Raw genomic sequence first — 23,223 nt, 5'->3', positions numbered from 1 at the left:
TAAAAGAATGACATAATATGAATATTAGTACAAACCTTCATTAAATGAGCTTGAATATCATGAATAATCACAGACACAACAACTTCCAATGGCCTATACAAACGCGGATCAAAAGGTTTTTGTTTCTCTTCCGGAACAGTAACCTCCGATATGGATTTTGTAGCAACGTCTTTGTCTTTACCAAGAAGTTGATCTTTTGGATTTGTTGCGGTGGCTTCTTTCATTTGTACATTAGATTGTTCCATGTCGGTGAAATTCTGATCTTCACCAAAAATGTTCTCCTTTAAATTATAAAAATTTCTTAGTACACTTCCATAAGCCATCATCACCGACGATCCAATCTCAAGTTCCACCGTCACCTGATCAGCAGGTAATGTTGCCGGATCAAATTTATACGATTCACTTTGCCAATTCGCAACTGGCGACTTTCGTATTTTAGGTATTCTCATTGGACTAAGTAGTATTTCTTCCTTTTCCGGTGTTGTAATATCAGCTTGTGGATCAGGACCTTGTGGTGGAACTGGATGATAAATATACTGAATTGACAAAGCAACTATTGGCACAGTCCAACAATCTATCCAACCAGCACTTCGTTGGCATATCTTTCGCCATTTTTTCGAATATAATTCTGGTCGATTTTTTATCTTTCCACCTCGTGTTAGCAGTCTTGCATTCTCGTCAATAGCCAAAACTATTGGCCTTGCTGAAGAAACTTCTGGCAAATACATACTCAAGTCCAAACCTTCGCCATGTATCCAAAATCTAAGTGTTACAGTTTGTGGCAAGAAATCATCAAATGGCAATGCAAAACTTAGATCGAATAAATCTCCACAGAAAGCCAAATGATGGTTCTCTTGATTTGCTGATGAACAATCAATCCAATTGTATTCATTACTCAGGGTGAGAATTTCAAATTCATTAAGGAGAATTGTAAATTTGCAAGTGTATGGCACAAAGCTGAGAATATCTGGTCTTGATTTATTTGCCCAATCTTCTATAAGATCCTGGAAGAAGCATTTATGCTTGTAGACTATAAAAGCAGTTGCTTTACATCCAGTCAGATTAATACTCCAGTCTTGACTGTCATTCCATTTATTTGGATAGTGGATTCGTACTTTATACTCTAGTGATTCCAATTCGGCTAAGCTGCGATATTGTAGACTTGTCGTTGCCTCCACGTGAAATAATTGGCCGGCAATTTTTGATGTATAACCATCAGCCTGGTTGACCCAGGGTATTGTTACTTCTACGTACGATGCTGGACCAACTGTTATATGCATGGCATTGGTTTCTTTGTCTTTGGAGAAAAGTATGTCAATTGTAGCTTCACTCAGGACACATAGACAAACATCGAATGACTGATAACCACGGAGTTCTCCTGGCAATGGTGCGGGTGTTTCTTTCATTTTTTGCCAGTCCGGAGGGAAAAAGAATTTGAACAGATGGTCACGTTGTCTATCGGCCCAGGGACCATAGCTGAAATCAGTTCCTTTTTGGCATTTAATGTCAATGCCCCAAACTGGTGGAGAGGGTTCAACTATGTCACCATTTGCTAGAGTGAGGTGTACTGGTTCATCGGGAACAACTCCTGCCTCGTCCATATAGAAATACAAATCCATGCAATTGGACATCATTACAACGAAACCCTCACCCATGTATCTGAAGCAAAGAAACAAACTTAAAGGTTATTCCAAAATAACTAAAGGAATACTCACCTTGGTGGTTCATCAACTAATCCAGTATATTTTGGACTTGGTGCAAACATTACTTTGGCATTCTCGACTTTTGCTTTGACAAAATGCATAAAGTGATCCAACCGACAGACAGCTGGTTTTGTACTATAAGTGCAATGTGCTTCTTCCACAGAAATTGATAGTGTAGTCGGTGTCAATCTGTTGCCGAAGACAAAACGACCAGAGCAAATGTCAATTTTGATAACCGGAATTAAATCCCTCCATGTTGTGGCTGCCATAGCTTCGGAACGTTTTTTACTTTCTTTGCTAAATGAAGCAGCCGCAGTTTGCCTGGAATTTTCCAAATTCATGGCATGCTCTTTGATTTTGTTACGCTCCTCGGCTGAGAGATTTTCCGTCTGTAAACGAAAGAATGATATAGTTTCAAAGCTCTTCTTTTCTATTGTATTTCTTACCGGAATAAACATGGATGGTTTTAGACCAAATGTTTTCTCTAAATGATCATAAAGTTCAGATCGATTGTAGATATGAAGCTCGAATCCATTTAATTGGACAGAAAGTCTCGTGTCAGAATGTGATAAATCTATTGATGGAAAAAGAAATTTCATACAATTGCTTCCTAAAATCAATAGAGAGACTTTTACCTTCTGATACATCCTTGGGAACATATGATCGCCACCATCGGAATATAAAATATCCATCTTGAATTCGAACCGAATAGTCGAAACATACGTAAACGAAATCACGGAACATTATTTTTCCAGCAAGTGGATTTAGGGAAAGTGAACCTAAAAGAAATTTATAGTGTTTTCAAGACTTTCCAAATAAAATTGAATTAAAAAACCTTTTTTTTTTAACTTACCAATTTTGAAATATGTGCCTTTGAAGAACCATCGATTTACAATTTTTGTAACGATTACGCCAACAACTCGGGAATTGTAGAATGTAATGTATGTGACCCAGGTGATTGAAGTTAGCAGAGAACACAGGAGCCATATCTACAAGGATTAAAAAATATATAGAAGATTTTGTTAATACTTTTTTTGTTGTACTTTGCCTTAAAAGTAATAGAAACTAAAGTAATTAGTTTAAAAGATACTATAACTTTTGTGACCTAAATTGTTTGTGAAATAGTTGAGAGTGGTTTTGACTAATGAAGACACATACTATGACCACTGATGATTACAGTTGGTCTATTGGTCTGAAACTTCCCTGATCAAATACCTGTGTGAGCTTGGTAATGTAATGAGTGTTAAGTGGTGGTAGCTTAGTAGCTGAATGTTTGTCTCGTCTCTTCAAAGAGCAACGGACAAAGTTTTTTGCACTCTTGCCTCATTAAATTTGTTGGACCTATTGCTAAAAGTCTTAACATATAGAGGTGCTGAATTTGATCCTACGCCTAAGGTACCAGCTTTATAGTAAGTGACAGGCTACCTGCTCTCTTTCACCACCGTAGGGCCAGAAGCGAGCTCATCCAGTAGTATACCCGATTTGCGTTTGTCTAAGAGCTAATCGTATTAAGTTTTGTTTATGAAATTTATAAGATCAAAAATTCTATTGTAAGAGAGGTCGCTTAGGTCATCCAGGACTGCGACCTCCAAACTAGTCTGATTCTTTTGTCCATATTTGCTCACCCAAAATTTTCGTTTGTCCACACTTCAAAAATTTTTTAGAGCAAATTCAATTTTTTTATAGGAAGTCTGAAAAATGACAAATCGCTTTAAACACTCAAATTTTGAGATAGACTTACTATAAAACCAATTGCAATCGAATGTCCCACTCAAGTTATTGAGGTCCACCCTATGTTTTATCCAAAATTCAAAACAATTTTTTTTATGGCAACTTTCATACTGTACTTTTTTTAAATCTCTTTTTTTTTCAAAAATTCAAACGGCAATCATTTGTCTAACTTGAGAAATGGATATGGAATGGACAAACGACAGAAGTTTGAATTTTTGAAAAAAAAAAAATTATTTTTGGTGGTTTTAGGGGACTTTTAAATTTGTAATACATATGTATGTACCTACTATGTACACTGTGGTGTATACGTAATTTTTATTGGAAATTTTCAATAAAACATTTGTTTTATTTTGATAATATTTTTTAAACGTGGGGTGGACAAACGACGATTTTTTGGCATATACATATAAAGAACTTACACGTATACCTCAAAATTTGAGCGTTTTAGGCGATTTTTCTTTTTCAGACTTCCTATAAAAAAATTGAATTTACTCTAAAATTTTTTTGAAGGGACAAACGGACAAACGAATTAGACTAATTTGGTTCAAAAATGTTGAGGTCGCAGTTTTGGCTTCACGGAGCTTGAATTTCACTTTAGCCTACTAGGGTAATTCCCATGCTAAAGCTAAGACCTGAAAGTTCTATTTTTCATACATTGACTTATTTGACATCTACATATAGTTTTGATATCAATTAAAATGACTACATTGCGAATAGCGAATATTGATATTCAGTATTGTTGGGATTTTTGATTATACCTACACAAGCCTTCTTAATTTCTAACACTTCAGATTGAAAATCGCTTGAGTGTTTGGAAGACGATATCATTATTGGTTTTCATGATGTTTAAGAAAACACCTGACTAGCCATCTATGAAAATGGTGGTATCAAATTCTTTTTCAACCAGTTTTCCCTCTTTTGTTCTCGGGAATGAAGCAATACTCATCTACTCGAGAATTTTGCTATGGCCGTATGACTCGGATACCAACAAAGTTTTTTTTTATTCTCACTGCACTTCAGGATACTTTTCCAGGGGAACGTGCGAAATAAGTGCAAGTGCATTTTAGTTAAAATTTTAAGGTACTTCAAATTTTAAGGTATTTCAAGTTTACTTATGTTTTCTTAAGTTTTCTGGATCCGATATTCACATCTCTTTTTGATTTATATAATATTCATAATTAACTCCACTTTTGTTACTTCTTTTCTTATGTAAATAATGACATATAAAAAGTACTCGTAAGTGTGTTAACAGAAATTGTTCGGCTCAAAAAAAAAAAAAATAATAATAATAATAAGCTCTTATTGTTCTTATAAACTTTTGTTGTACATATTTATTTTATGACAGTAAATTATTTGTTTATTTAGTCTACTTATTAAAAGTAAAAAGTATCTCCACTTTTTAGTTTGAGTCATATATAAAGCCAAAGCAATCAATCAAAAATTAACAAAAAAAAACATTTAACTTAATCAGGTGTGTTGTTCTGCTCTTCATTCTTCTTAGACTTATTTTTGAAATGGCTTCTTTCAAAAAATCAACCATCATGTTTTTGGTTCTTGCAATAGTTACTATCATTTCAACTGGAACTGAAGGAATTTTAGTACGCGTAGAACCGTGCAACGAAACTTGTGATCGTATTAGTCGCGAACAAGATACCTGTTGCAGAAATCATGGAAACGCTTACTCTGCCGGATGTAGACGTGGTCAAATGATATGTGAAACAGGATAAAAATGATATTCGATTAGGAAATGCAGAGTATTTTTTGCTGACTTAGCTTTGAAAACAAATAAAAAGGTGAGACTTAATTAAAAAAAAAAAAATCATATCTGCTGAATATTATGCCTTGTTTTAGTTTTAATAAAAGTATACAATGTTCTAAGAAAAATATATGAAATACCAGGTCGTTTGAGAATAAAAGAAGAGATTCAGATCACAGTCTGTACTTTAAATCGAAAAGGAACAATCTTTACAAAAGACAAGACCCCATAGGATCTATGGTACAACAGCCATCCAAATAACCAAAAGATAAACGAAAACAAATGAGTTTTCAAGATGAAGAGGAAACCGAACGATCCAATCGAACGTTTCAAGGCACGATTTGTGTGCAGTTGTTGCAGTTGCAGAAACATTAAGAGCCTCCGCACACTACAGACTTTCAATGGGCCGATAGTTTAGTCGGGTTGGGCTCCTAGTGGGCGCACAGGCAGCCGACTAAATAGTTGATTAGGTAGGAAATATTTTTGTTTGAAGGCAATTGTGTAGCAAAACAAATATTTTTTTCGGTATCGTAATAAGTATGAAAATGTATGAAAGTGCGCACACTACAACGATTAAGTATCGGCCTATCAAAAAGTTTGTGTGATCGAAAAAATAGTTTGTTTTGCAACATAATTGCTTTCAAACTAAAATATTTCTTACCCAGCCGGGGCTCTTAGTCTAATCTTTAGTGATTCGATTCACATCTTTGAGAGTACCTGAGCTGAGCTGAGGATGTACATGATCTCGATGTTAAAACGGCTTTTATGAATCTGACAAGGTGTCAATCATTTTGGTTCTTCAACTTTTCATTTAGACTCCTGTGTATTTTTAAGTAATAAAAATAGAAAAAAATTAATAATGGTAATTTACTAGTATGTGGATGATGGAATTTTTAATGGGGACCATCAATCTGCTAAATGTATCTTTTTTTTCTCGTTCAAATATTTTTTTGAAATCATAAACGATTTGACTTTTTTGAATCTAAATCTGGTTTCAGAAAAATTCTAGCATGTACCATTTTTTTTTAAATGATTTTTGAAAAATATGAGTAGTTTGTAGAAAATAACCCTTTTTATTCGGTTGACCTAGTACCAAAATGAAACTATTATTCGTATTTAGCTAAAATTTGGAGGACTTATTTCTCATAACATGACACCAAATTTGTATTTAATTATTAAAGTATATACACATTTTAAGATACTAATTGACATCAAAAATATTAAAATCCTGCAGTTTTTAGTAAATCCCACATGAACAAAAACACCTTTATTCAAGAAAATGTAAAATCTCAACGCCCAATATATATAAAAAGTCAAATATGTAAAGAAAACTATAATAAAATACATTTAGGAATATCTTATTTTGTGATTAACCATTCTATACACTGCCTTGTAAAGCTTCAGATTTGTTTCTCCTAGGAACAAAATTATAGGTACTTTTCTTACGGTTTTTGATTTGCTGAGTTCGAATCCAAAGTCAAAAAATTCTAGCAAGTTTTTTCCAGTTTTTTTTTATAAGGAAAATCTAAAAAAAAACTACCTACTAATAGTCGGAGAGGCGACCGTCGAGTTACTTAGCTCATAAGGTTAGAAGTTAAAATTGGTGTCAAATGAAAGATAAGTTGATACTGAAAATAAAAAAATAGGGTTGCCACTTCTAAAATGGGAACTTCCATGTGGCAACCCTATTTGAAAGGAAAAATTGTCACATAACTAATACATTCATATCTTTGTTGTTTGGCCAGATAAAAAAAAAATCTGAAAAGCCAAACGAAAGCCAAAATAGTAAAAAAAAAATAATAAAATAATATAAAGAACGTAACCCTACAAATGTGGCAACCCCATCCAAATGAAAACAACACTGACAAAAATCTTCTTTGAACAGAACAGTATAACTTTTTATGCACTAGAAAGCTAAACTAATCACCAAATTTTAGATAATACTCTCTTCTATCTAAAAAATGTCGGGTGCCACCTCGCAAATGCAGACAAGTACTCGGCAACCCTATCCAAATGCTAAAAAACCCAAAAATCACTTGTTTTTTGGCCGAAGTGTATAATATTTGATGGAGTTAAAGGCTGTAAAATACATCATGTTTAGCTTAGACTCTCTTCTATCTAAAAAATGTCGGGTGCCACCTCGCAAATGCAGACAAGTACTCGGCAACCCTACTCAAATGCTAAAAAACGCAAAAATCACTTGTTTTTTGGCCGAAGTGTATAATATTTGATGGAGTTAAAGGCTGTAAAATACATCATGTTTAGCTTAGACTCTCTTCTATCTAAAAAATGTCGGGTGCCACCTCGCAAATGCAGACAAGTACTCGGCAACCCTATCCAAATGCTAAAAAACCCAAAAATCACTTGTTTTTTGGCCGAAGTGTATAATATTTGATGGAGTTAAAGGCTGTAAAATACATCATGTTTAGCTTAGACTCTCTTCTATCTAAAAAATGTCGGGTGCCACCTCGCAAATGCAGACAAGTACTCGGCAACCCTATCCAAATGCTAAAAAACCCAAAAATCACTTGTTTTTTGGCCGAAGTGTATAATATTTGATGGAGTTAAAGGCTGTAAAATACATCATGTTTAGCTTAGACTCTCTTCTATCTAAAAAATGTCGGGTGCCACCTCGCAAATGCAGACAAGTACTCGGCAACCCTACTCAAATGCTAAAAAACGCAAAAATCACTTGTTTTTTGGCCAAAGTGTATAATATTTGATAGAGTTAAAGGCTGTAAAATACATCATGTTTAGCTTAGACTCTCTTCTATCTAAAAAATGTCGGGTGCCACCTCGCAAATGCAGACAAGTACTCGGCAACCCTACTCAAATGCTAAAAAACATTAAAATCACTTGTTTTTTGGCCAAAGTGTATAATATTTGATAGAGTTAAAGGCTATAAAATACATCCTGTATAGCTTAGACTCTCTTCTATTTAAAAAAATGTCGGGTGCCACCTCGCAAATGCAGACAAGTACTCGGCAACCCTATCCAAATGCTAAAAAACCCAAAAATCACTTGTTTTTTGGCCAAAGTGTATAAGATTTGATGGAGTTAAAGGCTGTAAAATACATCATGTTTAGCTTAGACTCTCTTCTATCTAAAAAATGTCGGGTGCCACCTCGCAAATGCAGACAAGTACTCGGCAACCCTACTCAAATGCTAAAAAACGCAAAAATCACTTGTTTTTTGGCCAAAGTGTATAATATTTGATAGAGTTAAAGGCTGTAAAATACATCATGTTTAGCTTAGACTCTCTTCTATCTAAAAAATGTCGGGTGCCACCTTGCAAATGCAGACAAGTACTCGGCAACCGTATCCAAATGCTAAAAAACCCAAAAATCACTTGTTTTTTGGCCAAAGTGTATATTATTTGATGGAGTTAAAGGCTGTAAAATACATCATGTTTAGCTTAGACTCTCTTCTATCTAAAAAATGTCGGGTGCCACCTCGCAAATGCAGACAAGTACTCGGCATTTGCGAGGTGGCCCCCGACATTTTTTAGATAGAAGAGAGTCTAAGCTATACAGGATGTATTTTATAGCCTTTAACTCTATCAAATATTATACACTTTGGCCAAAAAACAAGTGATTTTAATGTTTTTTAGCATTTGAGTAGGGTTGCCGAGTACTTGTCTGCATTTGCGAGGTGGCCCCCGACATTTTTTAGATAGAAGAGAGTCTAAGCTATACAGGATGTATTTTATAGCCTTTAACTCTATCAAATATTATACACTTTGGCCAAAAAACAAGTGATTTTAATGTTTGTTAGCATTTGAGTAGGGTTGCCGAGTACTTGTCTGCATTTGCGAGGTGGCCCCCGACATTTTTTAGATAGAAGAGAGTCTAAGCTAAACATGATGTATTTTACAGCCTTTAACTCCATCAAATATTATACACTTTGGCCAAAAAACAAGTGGTTTTTGGGTTTTTTAGCATTTGGATAGGGTTGCCGAGTACTTGTCTGCATTTGCGAGGTGGCACCCGACATTTTTTTAGATAGAAGAGAGTCTAAGCTATACAGGATGTATTTTATAGCCTTTAACTCTATCAAATATTATACACTTTGGCCAAAAAACAAGTGATTTTAATGTTTTTTAGCATTTGAGTAGGGTTGCCGAGTACTTGTCTGCATTTGCGAGGTGGCACCCGACATTTTTTAGATAGAAGAGAGTCTAAGCTAAACATGATGTATTTTACAGCCTTTAACTCTATCAAATATTATACACTTTGGCCAAAAAACAAGTGATTTTTGCGTTTTTTAGCATTTGAGTAGGGTTGCCGAGTACTTGTCTGCATTTGCGAGGTGGCACCCGACATTTTTTAGATAGAAGAGAGTCTAAGCTAAACATGATGTATTTTACAGCCTTTAACTCCATCAAATATTATACACTTCGGCCAAAAAACAAGTGATTTTTGGGTTTTTTAGCATTTGGATAGGGTTGCCGAGTACTTGTCTGCATTTGCGAGGTGACACCCGACATTTTTTAGATAGAAGAGAGTATTATCTAAAATTTGGTGATTAGTTTAGCTTTCTAGTGCATAAAAAGTTATACTGTTCTGTTCAAAGAAGATTTTTGTCAGTGTTGTTTTCATTTGGATGGGGTTGCCACATTTGTAGGGTTACGTTCTTTATATTAATTTATTATTTTTTTTTTTACTATTTTGGCTTTCGTTTGGCTTTTCAAATTTTTTTTTTATCTGGCCAAACAACAAAGATATGAATGTATTAGTTATGTGACAATTTTTCCTTTCAAATAGGGTTGCCACATGGAAGTTCCCATTTTAGAAGTGGCAACCCTATTTTTTACTTGCGATATAGGTACATACTATATATCAAGTTATGCATTCGTACAAAAAAAAAAAGTTGAGATAACATTTTTCCATGACATTACGATGGTAGACAATGCCAAAAAAGTGGGTCCCGGAAGTGCGTCTGTCTGTCTGTCAGTCTGTCTGTCTGTCTGTCTGTATAAGAACCTACAGCCTAAACGGATGGACCGATTAATGTCAAACTTGGTATGTAGCGTTATTTGGCGACTCTCCAGAGGGGTTTTTGGAATTAATTTTTTTGGACCAAAAATAACGGTACTTGTCATATACCGATTTTAGTAAAATTGAAATATCTCGAAAACGGCTCCAACGATTTTGTTTAAAAAATTCAAATGTTAGTTTTGAGCTAAGGTTTATATTTCAATGAAAAAATTTTTTTTCGAAAATCATTATTAACGGTACCTGCCCTAGAACCGTTTTTTTTAAATTCGAATATCTCCGAAACTTCTTATTCGATTTCAACGAAACTTTTTGTGAAGAAGCATTTATATAATTTAAATATAAAAAAATAATTTTTGGATTTTTAAAAAAATTTTGAAAATTTTTTTTTGAAAAATCAATTTTTCGAAAACGGGACATTGAATTTTTTTGAAATTTTGTTTTTAGATGTTGATTAGTGATTTCTACAAAATGGCATAGCAATTTTATTTTCAAACTTTTTTTCCCAAAAATTATTTATAAAAAATGGTTTTTTTAAAAAACGGCTCTAACGATTTTGAAAATTTTTTTTCCTAAAAATGCACGTTAATATATCAATCAAAACTGCATACTTGTTTTGGAGGGCAATTCAATTTCAGATTTTATTTTATTTTTTTTTTTAAAGGAATTTTATTTTTTTTTCTAAATTTCTATATAAAAAGTCTTAAAAATTTAAGCAACTTTAACTCCAAGAGCAAGTTCGTGCGACCCAGTCGTGCATTTTATTTATTTTCAGTATCAACTTATCTTTCATTTGACACCAATTTTAACCTCTAACCTTATGAGCTAAGTAACTCGACGGTCGCTGCTTGGACTATAGGTATCCTCAAAAACGAGAGCTGATCGAATTTTTTTGAATTTGAAAACAGCAAAAAAATCGGTTTTCGAGATTTTCTAACGGGAATATCTACAAAACGGCGTGTTAGGCCAATTTTGACTTTAGATTCGAAATCAGCACACAAAAATCGTTTAAAAAATTATAGTTTTGTGTATTTATGCATAAAACAGCTTATGTCACTAAGATCTTAGAACGATTTCATTTTTCAGAACCAAGTAAGTTTTGTTGAAGTTATTCATTATTTATTGTGTTAATTCTACTTTAACATTTTCATAACTCAGTTTTTATGTTTTAAATCAAGTTTGTTTTTGAGAGTAATTCAATATTGTTTTTAAAATTAATTTTCATTCTATTAAATTCTTTTACATTGTTCAATTCGTTTTCTTAATAAATATTTTCTTTCTTAATTAAATAAGATTTATTTAATATTCAATTCCTTAAAAACAATAGGTTATGGGCCTAGTCGCGAATATTAATAAAACTTAATTTTTGATTTTGATTGAATTTTTTATTTGAGAATTTTCGAATTGGTTGTTTCTGATTTATAAGAATGGATTTAGCGAAGCATATAAAGCTTTTGGCTAGTGAGTCTGATTGGCCTATATGGAAGAGGAAAATCAGAGATTTGCTAGACTATCATGAAGGCGCTCTAGACGCAATTGATGGTATTCTGAAGAAGCCGGAAGAACTAGCAGCAACTGCTAAACCAGATGAAATCAGCTATTATAGAGAACAGAGCAATTTATATAGAAAAGCAAACAGTTATGCGAAATCCATGATTACAAGCTCGGTTACGGAAGAAGTATACCAAAAGATCATGGATAAAGAAACCGCACATGAAACATGGGATGCCCTGAAACAACAATTCGAAGCAACTTCAAAGGATCAGTTGTTTAAGATCTGCACTGATCTTTTTGCATTCAACTGGAACCCAGCTCAAGATGTGTCGATGCATATTGCAAAACTAAGAAGTTTGTGGAACGAACTGAACAGTGGTCTTAAAGCGAAAAAGCAACAGGCATTACCAGATCTCATGTTAGTATGCAAAGTATTGCATATTTTGCCAAGTTCGTTCGAAACCTTTAGATCAAGCTGGATGCTGCTTACAAAAGATGAAGACAAAACGTTTGATGAATTGACTATGCAGCTGTGTATGTATGAAAGGAACTTCAGAAAAAGAGAAGACACTGAAAACTTGGCTCAAGAGGCATTAGTTGCAAGATTTGACAGAACGAAGCAAGAGATTCGACAAAAACCAAAAAGTACAACCCGAAGCAAAAAAGATGATGTCTGTAATTTTTGTAGAAAGAAAAAGCATTGGGTTCGAGACTGTAGAAAGTGGATAGCTGAAGGCAGGCCAACAAGAGGGTTAGCATCAAGCAGCAATAAAACTAATCTTGTTGATATTAACGCATCTCTAGTGTCAGTCTGCAATGATGCCTATGCAACAGAGTTGAGTTCAATGGATTGGTGGATAGATAATGGTGCCACAAGACATGTCACCAACTGTCCAGACTGGTTCATTGATTTTGAAGAGTTTGAAAGCCCTTGTAGAATTCAAGCTGCTGGTAAAGAAATATTAAGCGCTGTTGGAAGTGGAACGATAAGAGTGAAATCAACCCACAACAACAAGAATGTGACACTGAATAATGTATGGTATGTTCCGACATTATCACGCAATTTGTTTTCTGTTTTGGCTGCTCAGGACCGAAATCAAAATAGTATTTTCAAGTCCTCAGCTACAAACTGTTGGCTTGATGTAGATGGCGAAACAGTGCTGTGCGGAAGTCGACAATTGAATGGAACACTATACAAAGCATCCATTATACCAATCGTTTCAAGTGTGAAGTCTAGCATGCAATTCAATGTAGCCGTTGAAGATGAAAACACACTGCAGCTTTACCATGAACGATGGGGACATCAAGACAAAAGACATGTCAAACAAATGCTTGAGAAAGAATTAGGGATCAGAGTCAAGTTGGATCAAAATTTATGTGAACCATGCATTTATGGTAAAGCACACAGGTTACCATTTGGAACAAGGAAGAAAGCCACAACACCAGGAGAGCTGATGTCAACTGACGTGTGTGGTCCTTTTAGTGATTCCTTCAAAAAGAAAAAGTACCTGGTTGTTTTCAAAGATAGCTATTCCAAGTTCCGGTATGGATTTGCCATAGAACAGAAGTCAGAGGTCAAGAATGTGCTAAAAGAAGTTATTGCTCATGCAAAGATGTTGGGCCATTCCATAAAAGAACTACTCAGTGACAATGGCGGTGAATTTGATAATGCCGAAGTTAAACAAATTCTCAGTTCAAACGGAATTACGCACAGATTGACGGCCCCATATACGCCTGAACAGAATGGCGGCAGTGAGCGTGAAAACCGGACCCTGGTAGAGATGGCAAGAACTTTTAAATACTCTAACACAGAAGCAAACTATCCAGAAGCAATTTGGGCGGAGCTTACAAATTCAGCAGTTTATATTCTCAACAGAACTGGAAAGTCTTCAGTGGACGGTGTAAGCCCGTACGAATTGTGGATAGGTAAAAAACCCAGAATCAAGCATTTGAGAATTATTGGATCTACCTGCTTCACTCATATTCCAATCCAGAAAAGAAAGAAAATGGACAAAAAAGCGGTTAAAGGCTACCATGTGGGGTATGATGGTGATGAGCGTTATAGAATCTACATCAAAGAAGAAAACAAAGTAATCTTATCAAGAGATGTAAAGTTTCAGGAAAATCCGATTATATGTGAAAGATTTGTAAAACTACCCCTTCGAGATATTGAACTAATCAGCAAAGAACAGCCAGATATACCAGACAATACAGAAAATAACATATATTCAGATGAGTACGAAACTGGGGATGAAAACAGTTTTCAAAGTGAAGAAAATAGCTTTCAAAGTGAAGAAAACGATATCCCGCAAGAAAGAATAAGTGAACGACTAAGAGAACGATCAACTTTAAGAAAACCGCAAAATCTTAACGATTATGTAATGGCAGCAGAAGATTACATCAATTCTTCATCAAATCCTGAAACCTATCAAGAAGCAATTAATTCCAAGGACAAATCTGAATGGAAGAAAGCTATGCAAAAAGAAATGACATCTCTTCATGAAAATCAAACTTGGAGATTGACAGATTTACCAAAAGGGGCTAAAGCAATTTCTTGTAAGTGGGTTTATAACTTAAAGAGAAATCCAGACGGCAGCATCGATAAGTACAAAGCAAGACTGGTGGCCAAAGGATTTAGTCAAAGAGAAGGTATTGATTATAGTCAAACTTTTAGCCCGGTAGCGAAATTGGGAACTATTAGATCAGTTCTTAGTATTGCTGCAAGCGAGAAGATGCATCTTATCCAGTTTGACGTGTCAACAGCCTTCCTGTATGGAGATTTGGAAGAAGTTATTTACATGAAGCAGCCCAATGGATACCAAGATGGCACTAACAAGGTATGTGAGCTTAGAAAAAGTTTATATGGGTTAAAACAATCATCAAGGTGTTGGAACAAGCGTTTCGGCAGCTTCATTTCCAAACTTGGATTCAGAGTAAGTGACGCTGATCCTTGTTTGTATATGAGGGAGAGAAACGGGAAGAAAATCATACTTGTTCTATACGTAGATGATGGGCTTGTTGGGTCAACCGATGCTCATGAACTAAATACATTCATTGAAGAGCTGAAAACAGAGTTTAAAATTATCTCAAAGAAAGCTTGCTTCTTTTTGGGATTAGAGATAGAACAAAAAGAAGACAGAATAAAAGTCAGTCAAAAAGCGCACGTGAGAAAAATTCTTTTACATTGTTCAATTCGTTTTCTTAATAAATATTTTCTTTCTTAATTAAATAAGATTTATTTAATATTCAATTCCTTAAAAACAATAAGTTTCCATATCGACAGCTAATTAGAAATCTTATGTAGGTATTTTGCAGTTGTGTTTTCCTAACCTACCTTCAAAACACCCCTAACCAAAATATTTTTTAAACTATTTTCGCTCTCTTTATTGCAACCAAATCTCTTTTTCCAAATGTTTTTTTTTACCATCCAAACGGTTTCTTTATCTTTCTATTCAAATCATACTTTAATTCATCTTCTCTGTATTCTACAAACAGACCTATGCTATAAATAAAAAATCAACAGGTGTAACAAGAAGAAAAAAGCAATACAAATCTACAAGTATAAATAAAACATCAATTTATTGAGGAAGGTCAGTAAAAAACCTGTTGTATCTAGCTTGCTTTAAATAAGTCAATGACCTACATTTAGAATGCAACACAAGAAAGTATGTTTACCATTGCAAGACCTGTTGAACTTTGTTATTTGTTTACTTTTTTTAAGCATTTCACTCAAATCAAAACAAAAACAAACAAAAAGGTCTCCAAGCGCATGTACAATTCTCCAAACAAATTAATTTGGTTTTCTGTCAGTCAGTAGGGGAAATTTATTCTCCTACTTAAACTCTCCATGTTTTTGTTTTCATTTTTTTATCAACTACAGTCTACAGATGATGCGAACTCTCCACTCTCCATATTTTTGTTTTCTTTTTATTTTTCAGATGATACGAGTACTCCATTTGGTTTTAGGTAAACATTTTAGAATTTTTTTTTCTAGATCGTTTATTAGGTCTGTTCCAGACTTTTTGTGCACTAAATTAAGCAGTCTATCAATGAGAGTTGGGAGCAGTGTTGCCAATAGTGCAGATTTATCTGCATTTTGCAGATTTTCAACACATTCCCAGACTTTTGAGAACCATAAATCTGCAGTGCAGATTTTATCTGCAACTGAAACTTAATGTTTCAATAATAAAAATGGACTTTATTTCAAGAAATCCAGTAAAATGGTAATTATTTAACTTCAGTTTTCAAATCAGCTGGAGTTTGTTCATAACGTTCTGTATTTTTTCTTCTTGATTTCATTTTCTCAAATGCAAATTGTAACAAAACTCATTTCGATTTTGATTTTATAGAGGAAAAAGCCTAACAATACAATTGCACTGGTCGGCAAAAAAACAAAAAAAGTCGGGAGCAAGAACTCTGTAAGGTGATTTAAATAATCTTGAATGTGCTGAATTCAAAACAGTTTACAGATTTTTTCCATCACGTCTAGTTTTTGAGCTCTGCTCATCACAATTTTAGCTATAAAGTCCCAAAAACCTATTTTAAATGAAATGTTTTTTGATATTTGATCTAAAAATATTATTTTTCCGTAATAATTTGATATTTTTTCAACCAAATCAGGAGTCGAAAACTGAAATTTACTTCAAATCTGCTTCAAAAACCATGAGTTACCTTAACCACCAAGATTTTGAGATATCATACCTTTCTATACCAAATATCTTTTAGAAAAAAATAACTTCGAAAATAAAAATAAACGTATTTAAAACGATAAAATATGGCTTTTGAATATTGCATATGTAGTTTTGCGAAAAAAAATTTAACGGTGATGAAATTCAACGCCAAAGGTACCACAAAAACGCGTTTTTGACCTATTAATTTTTAAATATTTCGAAAACTTGACGTGCCAGTCAAATTTTGACTTCAGATTCGGAATCAGCACACAAAAGTTCTTTAGAAAAGTATGGTTTGGTTCAAGCTCCATTTTCGTTGCCGACCAGTGTTATTAATGAACACTTCTAGGGAAAAAGCTATTGATACAAATTTAACAATTTCAAATTTTTGACACGTGTTCGTAAATTTTTTTGAAATCTAGTCTCCCAATTTTTAAGAAATCTGCATTGCAGATTTTTTTTCGTCGTTTTTGCAGATTTTTCAAAACATTTTAATGGCAACACTGGTTGGGAGAGAATTCTCTCAGAAGGAAATAAAACTACGAAAGACTGCCAAAAAGTCTGGAACAAGTTGAACACCATTATTCAACACAATTTCATATTTTATGCTTAAAGCCTAGTACGCAGATCGCGCTAAAATTTATCTTTCATACAAGTTTCCTCCAAAGATAAATTTTAGCGAGGATTTTTAGCCAGGTAGTACGCAGATCACGTGCTAAATTCGAATTCTCATCTACTACTTTTGCAAAAAGTCTATACTCAATTTAGCTCGCGAAATAATGCTCAGCGCATTTTTTCACAGATAAATTTAGACATTTTTGTGGTTGTTTTTGTTGCTGCAAGGAATAAGAGGCAAAAAAAACCTTGGAATATATAAAAGAAGAGGAATTAAACAAAATGAGAGCGTAAAAAAGGTATTCTGCAGGTAAAAAAAATATGTAATGTAATATTGAATGTAAGCTGGTATAAGTAAATGAAACTGTGATTCAGCCGTTATTTTTAAATTTAAATTTATCTTGGCTTTTAGCGAACGCGTGTAGAGATAAAAATTGTAGAGATAAAATTTAGTTTAGCGCGATCTGCGTACTGGGCTTAATTCGATAAACATTAACACTTTTTTAATGCAAAAAACACGTAAACGCGATTCAATTTAAAAATCACTACAATTTGATTTGTTTTCATCTTTACTTATTTGTTTGACATACGTCAACTTTTCATTTGACAGAACTCATATTTCTGCCGGAAGAAATTCTTTGGGCTAAATTTGTCAGGGTGGGGAAATTTTTTACTCTCTCGTGTGCGCTCTCTTCTACACAATTTTTGAAGTTGGGAACAGACTCTGACCAAAAATAACCAAATATAACTAAATTCGGCAGTTGCAAACAGAGTGTGGAACGGACTTATTATGCTACAAAATTGATATGCCTATCTACATATCTCTCTATTTGATCTTAATTTTAAAAATATCACTTGAGTCTTGGAGTTCATGTTTGCAGAAAACTTCTGATTCGATGCTATTCAAGCTTCTTATTCAATTTTAAACAATTGATTTGTTCCCGGAATCTCAGAATTTAATTAAAGAGCAAAGAATAAGCAAGTGAATTTGAGATTCATGCTCATATTTATTGCAAGCAAGTCTTAAAACTTTTCACAACTGGGAACGGGAAGCAATTCATTAAAAAAAAAGATAAGAAATAGAACTATGTAGACAGTATTAGTATTCAATACTTTGCGAGCTTATGCAGGAGTCATAAAACTATTTCTTTCAAAACATCTACCTATGTATAGGCTCGTTCCATAAATGTTTTCATCATCAGCATTTATGTGTTTTTATAATAATGTACATGATGAACTGAAACTTTATTTGTTAATCTTAGAGATTTAAAGAGAGCTTAGATAGACGAGACCACTTATCACTCGTTTTAAGTTTGCTAGTAATTCTGAACAACAAATAGGTACAGATATACAGAAAAAAATTAAATTTACAACAAAATATTTAATTTGCCAAATTATCTCATTTAGGCTGTTGTGAAAACTGACTATTTTACATTAATGTTTATGTATAATGTTTGGGATACAAGAACTTTAAAAAAAATAGTAGTTTGAATATAAAAGGAAGAGACGGTAGTGCGAAGTTTTCGAGTGCAGTAAAATACAATTATAGTACTTTCCACAGCACCCCAGCACTGCGCTTCACTCTCAATCAAAGAAAAATAAGAAAGAGAGGAAAATGTTGCGTACTTTTACTTTCTAAAACCTGTGGCCGAACGCCGAATTACGGCATTCGATTTGGCAAGAGTAAGATAACTAAGGCGGTGAAAATTGGTAACGGATTCTTGTATAGGAGTTATATACAAGCATTTTTTTTTACTACGGGAGGGGAGGGGGGGGGGTGGTTTATCTTCCCCCGTTTAAGAGGGAGGGGCAATTTTCTAAAAAAAAAAACTAAAAATGATAAAAAAATATTTACAAACAATGGCAGCACTTACAACTATAAAAGACTTTACTTTTAGGGTCCTCTGTCCTCGTAAACCAAAACTTAAAACTTCGTTTTAAAATTAATATTAAGTTTATAATTCTAGCTTTTGAAAAAAGTTTCAATCAAAACTGTAAGTGTTGCCGTTGTTTTTTAATAATTTTTTCTTATTTTAAGTATTTTTTTTAGAAAATTGCCCCTCCCGCCAAAACGGGGGGACATAGACCCCCCCTCCCAGAGTAAACAATGATTGTATTTAAACCCTCTACAAAATCTCATTATCAGTTCTTGGTGCTTAAGTTATCGTACTTTCCCCTCAAATGATTCTGTTTTACTTGAGTAAAACTAGAAATGCGAAAAAAAGATAGATTAAAATGGCCATACTTCGGTTAATTTTCAATGAAAAAATTTAGTGAGTACAGCATTTTGAAGGAAATTTAATCTTCTTGGAGCAATGTTTATGTCTATCTCAACCCACAAAAAATTTACAGCTAAAAAAGCAATAAAACTCAAAAAATCGATTTTTTTGATATTTTTTTTATGATTGTTTCGACTATTTTGGTATGGAAATTTTTTTTTCAATTTTTAAAAAACATTATTCCAATAGGAAATTTAATTCTCTACAAAATGTTTTATGAGCAATATATTAAAATTTGTCTTGGTTTACGAGGTATATTGAAAAAACCAAAAAGGGGGCTTTTGCAACCCTATCTTCAGTTTCCACCCTCTCATTTAATAGCACTCCGCGGTTTTATCTTCTCGTATAACCCATTCAAGGATTCCTGCAATAAAAACCCGTGAACGTCTTAGTTCCTTTCTAAACTACATAATCAATAGCCTATACTGGCTTTTGAAAAAGGTATCATTCATAACTGTAGGTGTTGCCGTCATTTTTAAATATTTTTTTTTATTTTGAGTTATTTTTTAGAAAATTGCCCCACCCTCCTAAACGGGGGGAGACAGACCCCCTCCCATAGTACAAAATGCTTGTTTTCTACAAGAATCCGTTACTAAATTTGACCGCATTAGTTATCGTACTATACCCTACGATTTCGATCATACGTTAAGGTATACACGGTAATGTTTCTATACGTTTGTACTGATTAAATAGAGACAGCAATAGCCAAAATGTTAACGTATGATTGTAATCGTATGCCGTGATTCGTTATATTTTTTAAAATTTGATTTCGCGAACATGAATACCTATTATAAAAGCCAACAACAAAACAAAAGTGAGCATTGAGATTAGTTGAAAAGATGTTTCCGTCCTGAGAACATAAAATATTTCGTTGAGGGCAATAACTTTCGAAGCTCGTCTAAATAGATCAAAGTGTTCGATTCACTAATTTTATTATTCTAAACTGACTACAAAAATTAATAGGGAAACAAGTACAATGGTCGGAAAAAGTATTTTGACAAAATTAACATTTTTCTAACTGATGTGAATAATCTGTAACGGTTAAACATAAAATAAGGAAGTTGACGGCTATTTAATAAGTATATTATGGTGAATCTCATTAAGGTCAATGCTTTGCTTCGAGGTTGCATTTTTTGTATAAAAAGTAGGTACTAATTTTTGAGGGGAAAAAGTATTTTGACAAACGTTCTTTTTCAACGTTGGTAAGGTAAGGTAATGCATTTTACGTGTTTCAAACACGTATAAAACTGGCACACTAGTTAAGGCCCCGATTTGTAAAAAATTGGAACTTAACATTGAAATTAGTGCATCTTCTGTTGCAAGTCATAATTTTGGTGTGTCTGTTAAAAAATCTGTGAAGAACTGAATTTATCGCGGGGAACCTTAAAATTACCAAATATTAAAACACAACAATATAATTTTACTATTCAAAATTTACCATAAATGGACTAAAAATGAAAAAATGTACGCATTTTGAGGAATTCACTTTAAATCGCGGATTGACTTCAAAAAGTCTGGATTTAGAAATGCCATTCTTTCAACAAAAACTTTGTTAGCAAAAGTACCTTTTGCATTGAGCTCGAAGAAGACAATTTTACCATGTTTATGGGAAGAGAATACAGTATTTATCTCATAAAACAAAACTCAAAAAAAATTGAATTCTCAAAGTTACATGTTGTTGTGCTTTTCGCTTCTGGAACAAACTTGAGCAAATTTTTACGGAGCTTCAACAGTTCCTTTGCGTTTTCCGGATCATTGAGATAAAAATTTGTGAGAATGTGATCCATAAAACTTTGTTTTTGAATGAAAGAAGCATACCAATATGTTCCTTTGAGAATTCAGTTTTTTTTTTCAATTTTTGTTTTATGAAATAAATACTGTATTATCTTCCCATAAATATGGCAAAATTGTCTTCTTCGAGCTCAATGCAAAAGGTACTTTTGCTAACAAAGTTTTTGATGAAAGAATGTCATTTCTAAATCCAGACTTTTTGAAGTCAATCCGCGATTTAAAGTGAATTCCTCAAAATGCGTACATTTTTTTCATTTTTAGTCCATTTATGGTAAATTTTGAATAGTATAATTATATTTTTGTGTTTTAATATTTGGTAATTTTAAGGTTCCCCGCGATAAATTCAGTTCTCCACAGATTTTTTTAACAGACACACCAAAATTATGACTTGCAACAGAAGATGCACTAATCTCAATGTTAAGTTCCAATTTTTTACAAATCGGGGCCTTAACTAGTCTGCCAGTTTTATACGTGTTTGAAACACGTAAAATGCATTACCTTACCTTACCAACGTTGAAAAAGAACGTTTGTCAAAATACTTTTTCCCCTCAAAAATTAGTACCTACTTTTTATACAAAAAATGCAACCTCGAAGCAAAGCATTGACCTTAATGAGATTCACCATAATATACTTATTAAATAGCCGTCAACTTCCTTATTTTATGTTTAACCGTTACAGATTATTCTCATCAGTTAAAAAATGTTCGTTTTGTCAAAATACTTTTTCCGACTTTTGTATATGTAATTAAAAAATTTTACAGGAAAACCCCGTCCAACATTTTTTTTTTTGGATATGCTACTGTGCTTTCCGCTGACGAAATGTCCATTAAGACTCTTTTAAAGACCTCAAACAAGCTATTACGACGCCAACTGTTTAATATAGCCCACAATAGCCAGACACAAAGTTTTGTGTAAAAAAAAAAAATAGAAACAACCACTTGGTCGTTTAACCAAGAAGATAATGTACAAGTACAACTGAGTGTAAAGAGAAAATAAAAAACTTCATTTTGTTATCTATTTCTTTTCCCAAGTGAATGACTTCCAGAAAAAGATTACATTCAAATGCAAACATTTATTGAAAACTAATAATTGTACCTAATTTGGATTCTACTCGAACATCGTTATCGCTAAAGGCCTCTAATCCATTGAACAATATTATTTTATCAGACAATTCAGCATTGAAAAAAACAACAAACATTCCTTCAGATTAGTCATACAAAAGTTGTGAACAACAATAATTGATTATTTTCTTTTGTTCAACATTTTTAAACAGAAAAGAAACCATTGAAATATCAATTTTATTCATAATTTAATTATTTTGGCATTAAAATTAATAATATTTATTTGCGAAACTGCGCACAAAGATAAAAGGTTTTGCAAAGAAATTGATTTTTTCCATTTCCTTACCATTAGCGCATCCATTTTGAGATTTTCCAAAGGAATGTTTTTGGTAGCATTCCATTTGTCTGCCTGCGGAAATCCCAAATCCAATTCGGGTTCCATCGTGCTACTTAAATAATCTGCCATTTTGAATTTTATTTATTTATTTGATTATTTTATATTAAATTCTTTTGTTATTTTATTGAATTTAATCTTCATTTTTGATAAAACAAAGGTTTGAACGAAGAAGACATTTGGGCTTGGCCATAATCTCACTTAACACAACGAACACACACACACAAAATATGATGTATTTTTTCTTTTTTTAATTTTTCATACAATTTTCTTTATTTTTTCATTGGTTTTATATAATCAATCGATTATTGATATATTATAAAAGATATTTATAATAATTTTTTATTAGAAAAACATAAAAGAAATTAAGAAAATTTAGTATTTAAAATGCAATTGTGAATTTTCACTCGCGCACTCAGCCGACATTTTGAGAAAATTTTTCGCATTTGATTTTGCTGTCAGATTTTTGACAGTTCAAATTTGAGAGATGTCAAAAAAATGGGTGTTGTTGTCAAAATTGTAGGAGAAATTGGAGAGATTTCTCCTGTTTTTGGAGAAAATTCTCCTTTTTATTGACAGTTTACCAAGTTTGAAGAGTGCGTTCAGTGAGAATTTAAAGGGTTGGTTTACACTTGGAAAACTAAGGCATCGTTTAGACTTTGGTGGTTTATTTAATTTTCGCATTCGTTCTACATCAAACAAAATACAAAGCGTAGATATATCGCTGCCTCAAAAC

At 33.2% G+C, this 23,223-nt stretch overlaps 1 protein-coding gene across 14 annotated transcripts in view; it reads right to left on the bottom strand.

The window, feature by feature from the left end:
• Positions 1 to 22,870, bottom strand: part of LOC129905801 (bridge-like lipid transfer protein family member 1) — a 59,610-nt gene extending 36,740 nt beyond the window's left edge. For 6 of the 14 annotated variants that reach the window (XM_055981367.1, XM_055981372.1, XM_055981371.1 and 3 more), the window contains exons 1-5: positions 22,440 to 22,870; positions 2,557 to 2,692; positions 2,339 to 2,482; positions 1,716 to 2,277; positions 36 to 1,659 (exon numbers count right to left, since the gene is read on the bottom strand). In XM_055981367.1, the coding sequence (XP_055837342.1) occupies positions 36 to 1,659; positions 1,716 to 2,277; positions 2,339 to 2,482; positions 2,557 to 2,692; positions 22,440 to 22,559 (2,586 nt within the window). In that variant the 5' untranslated portion in view covers positions 22,560 to 22,870. The remainder of the gene's footprint in view (positions 1 to 35; positions 1,660 to 1,715; positions 2,278 to 2,338; positions 2,483 to 2,556; positions 2,693 to 22,439) is intronic. The other 8 variants (XM_055981373.1, XM_055981374.1, XM_055981379.1 and 5 more) reach the window with 3 other exon arrangements.
• Positions 22,871 to 23,223: the final 353 nt, after the last annotated feature.

Source organism: Episyrphus balteatus, chromosome 1 (assembly GCF_945859705.1).
Source record: "Episyrphus balteatus chromosome 1, idEpiBalt1.1, whole genome shotgun sequence".
Lineage (NCBI taxonomy): Eukaryota > Metazoa > Arthropoda > Insecta > Diptera > Syrphidae > Episyrphus > Episyrphus balteatus.
The sequence above is the reverse complement of the archived record's forward strand: the minus strand, read 5'-3'. Positions and strand labels throughout refer to the sequence as shown.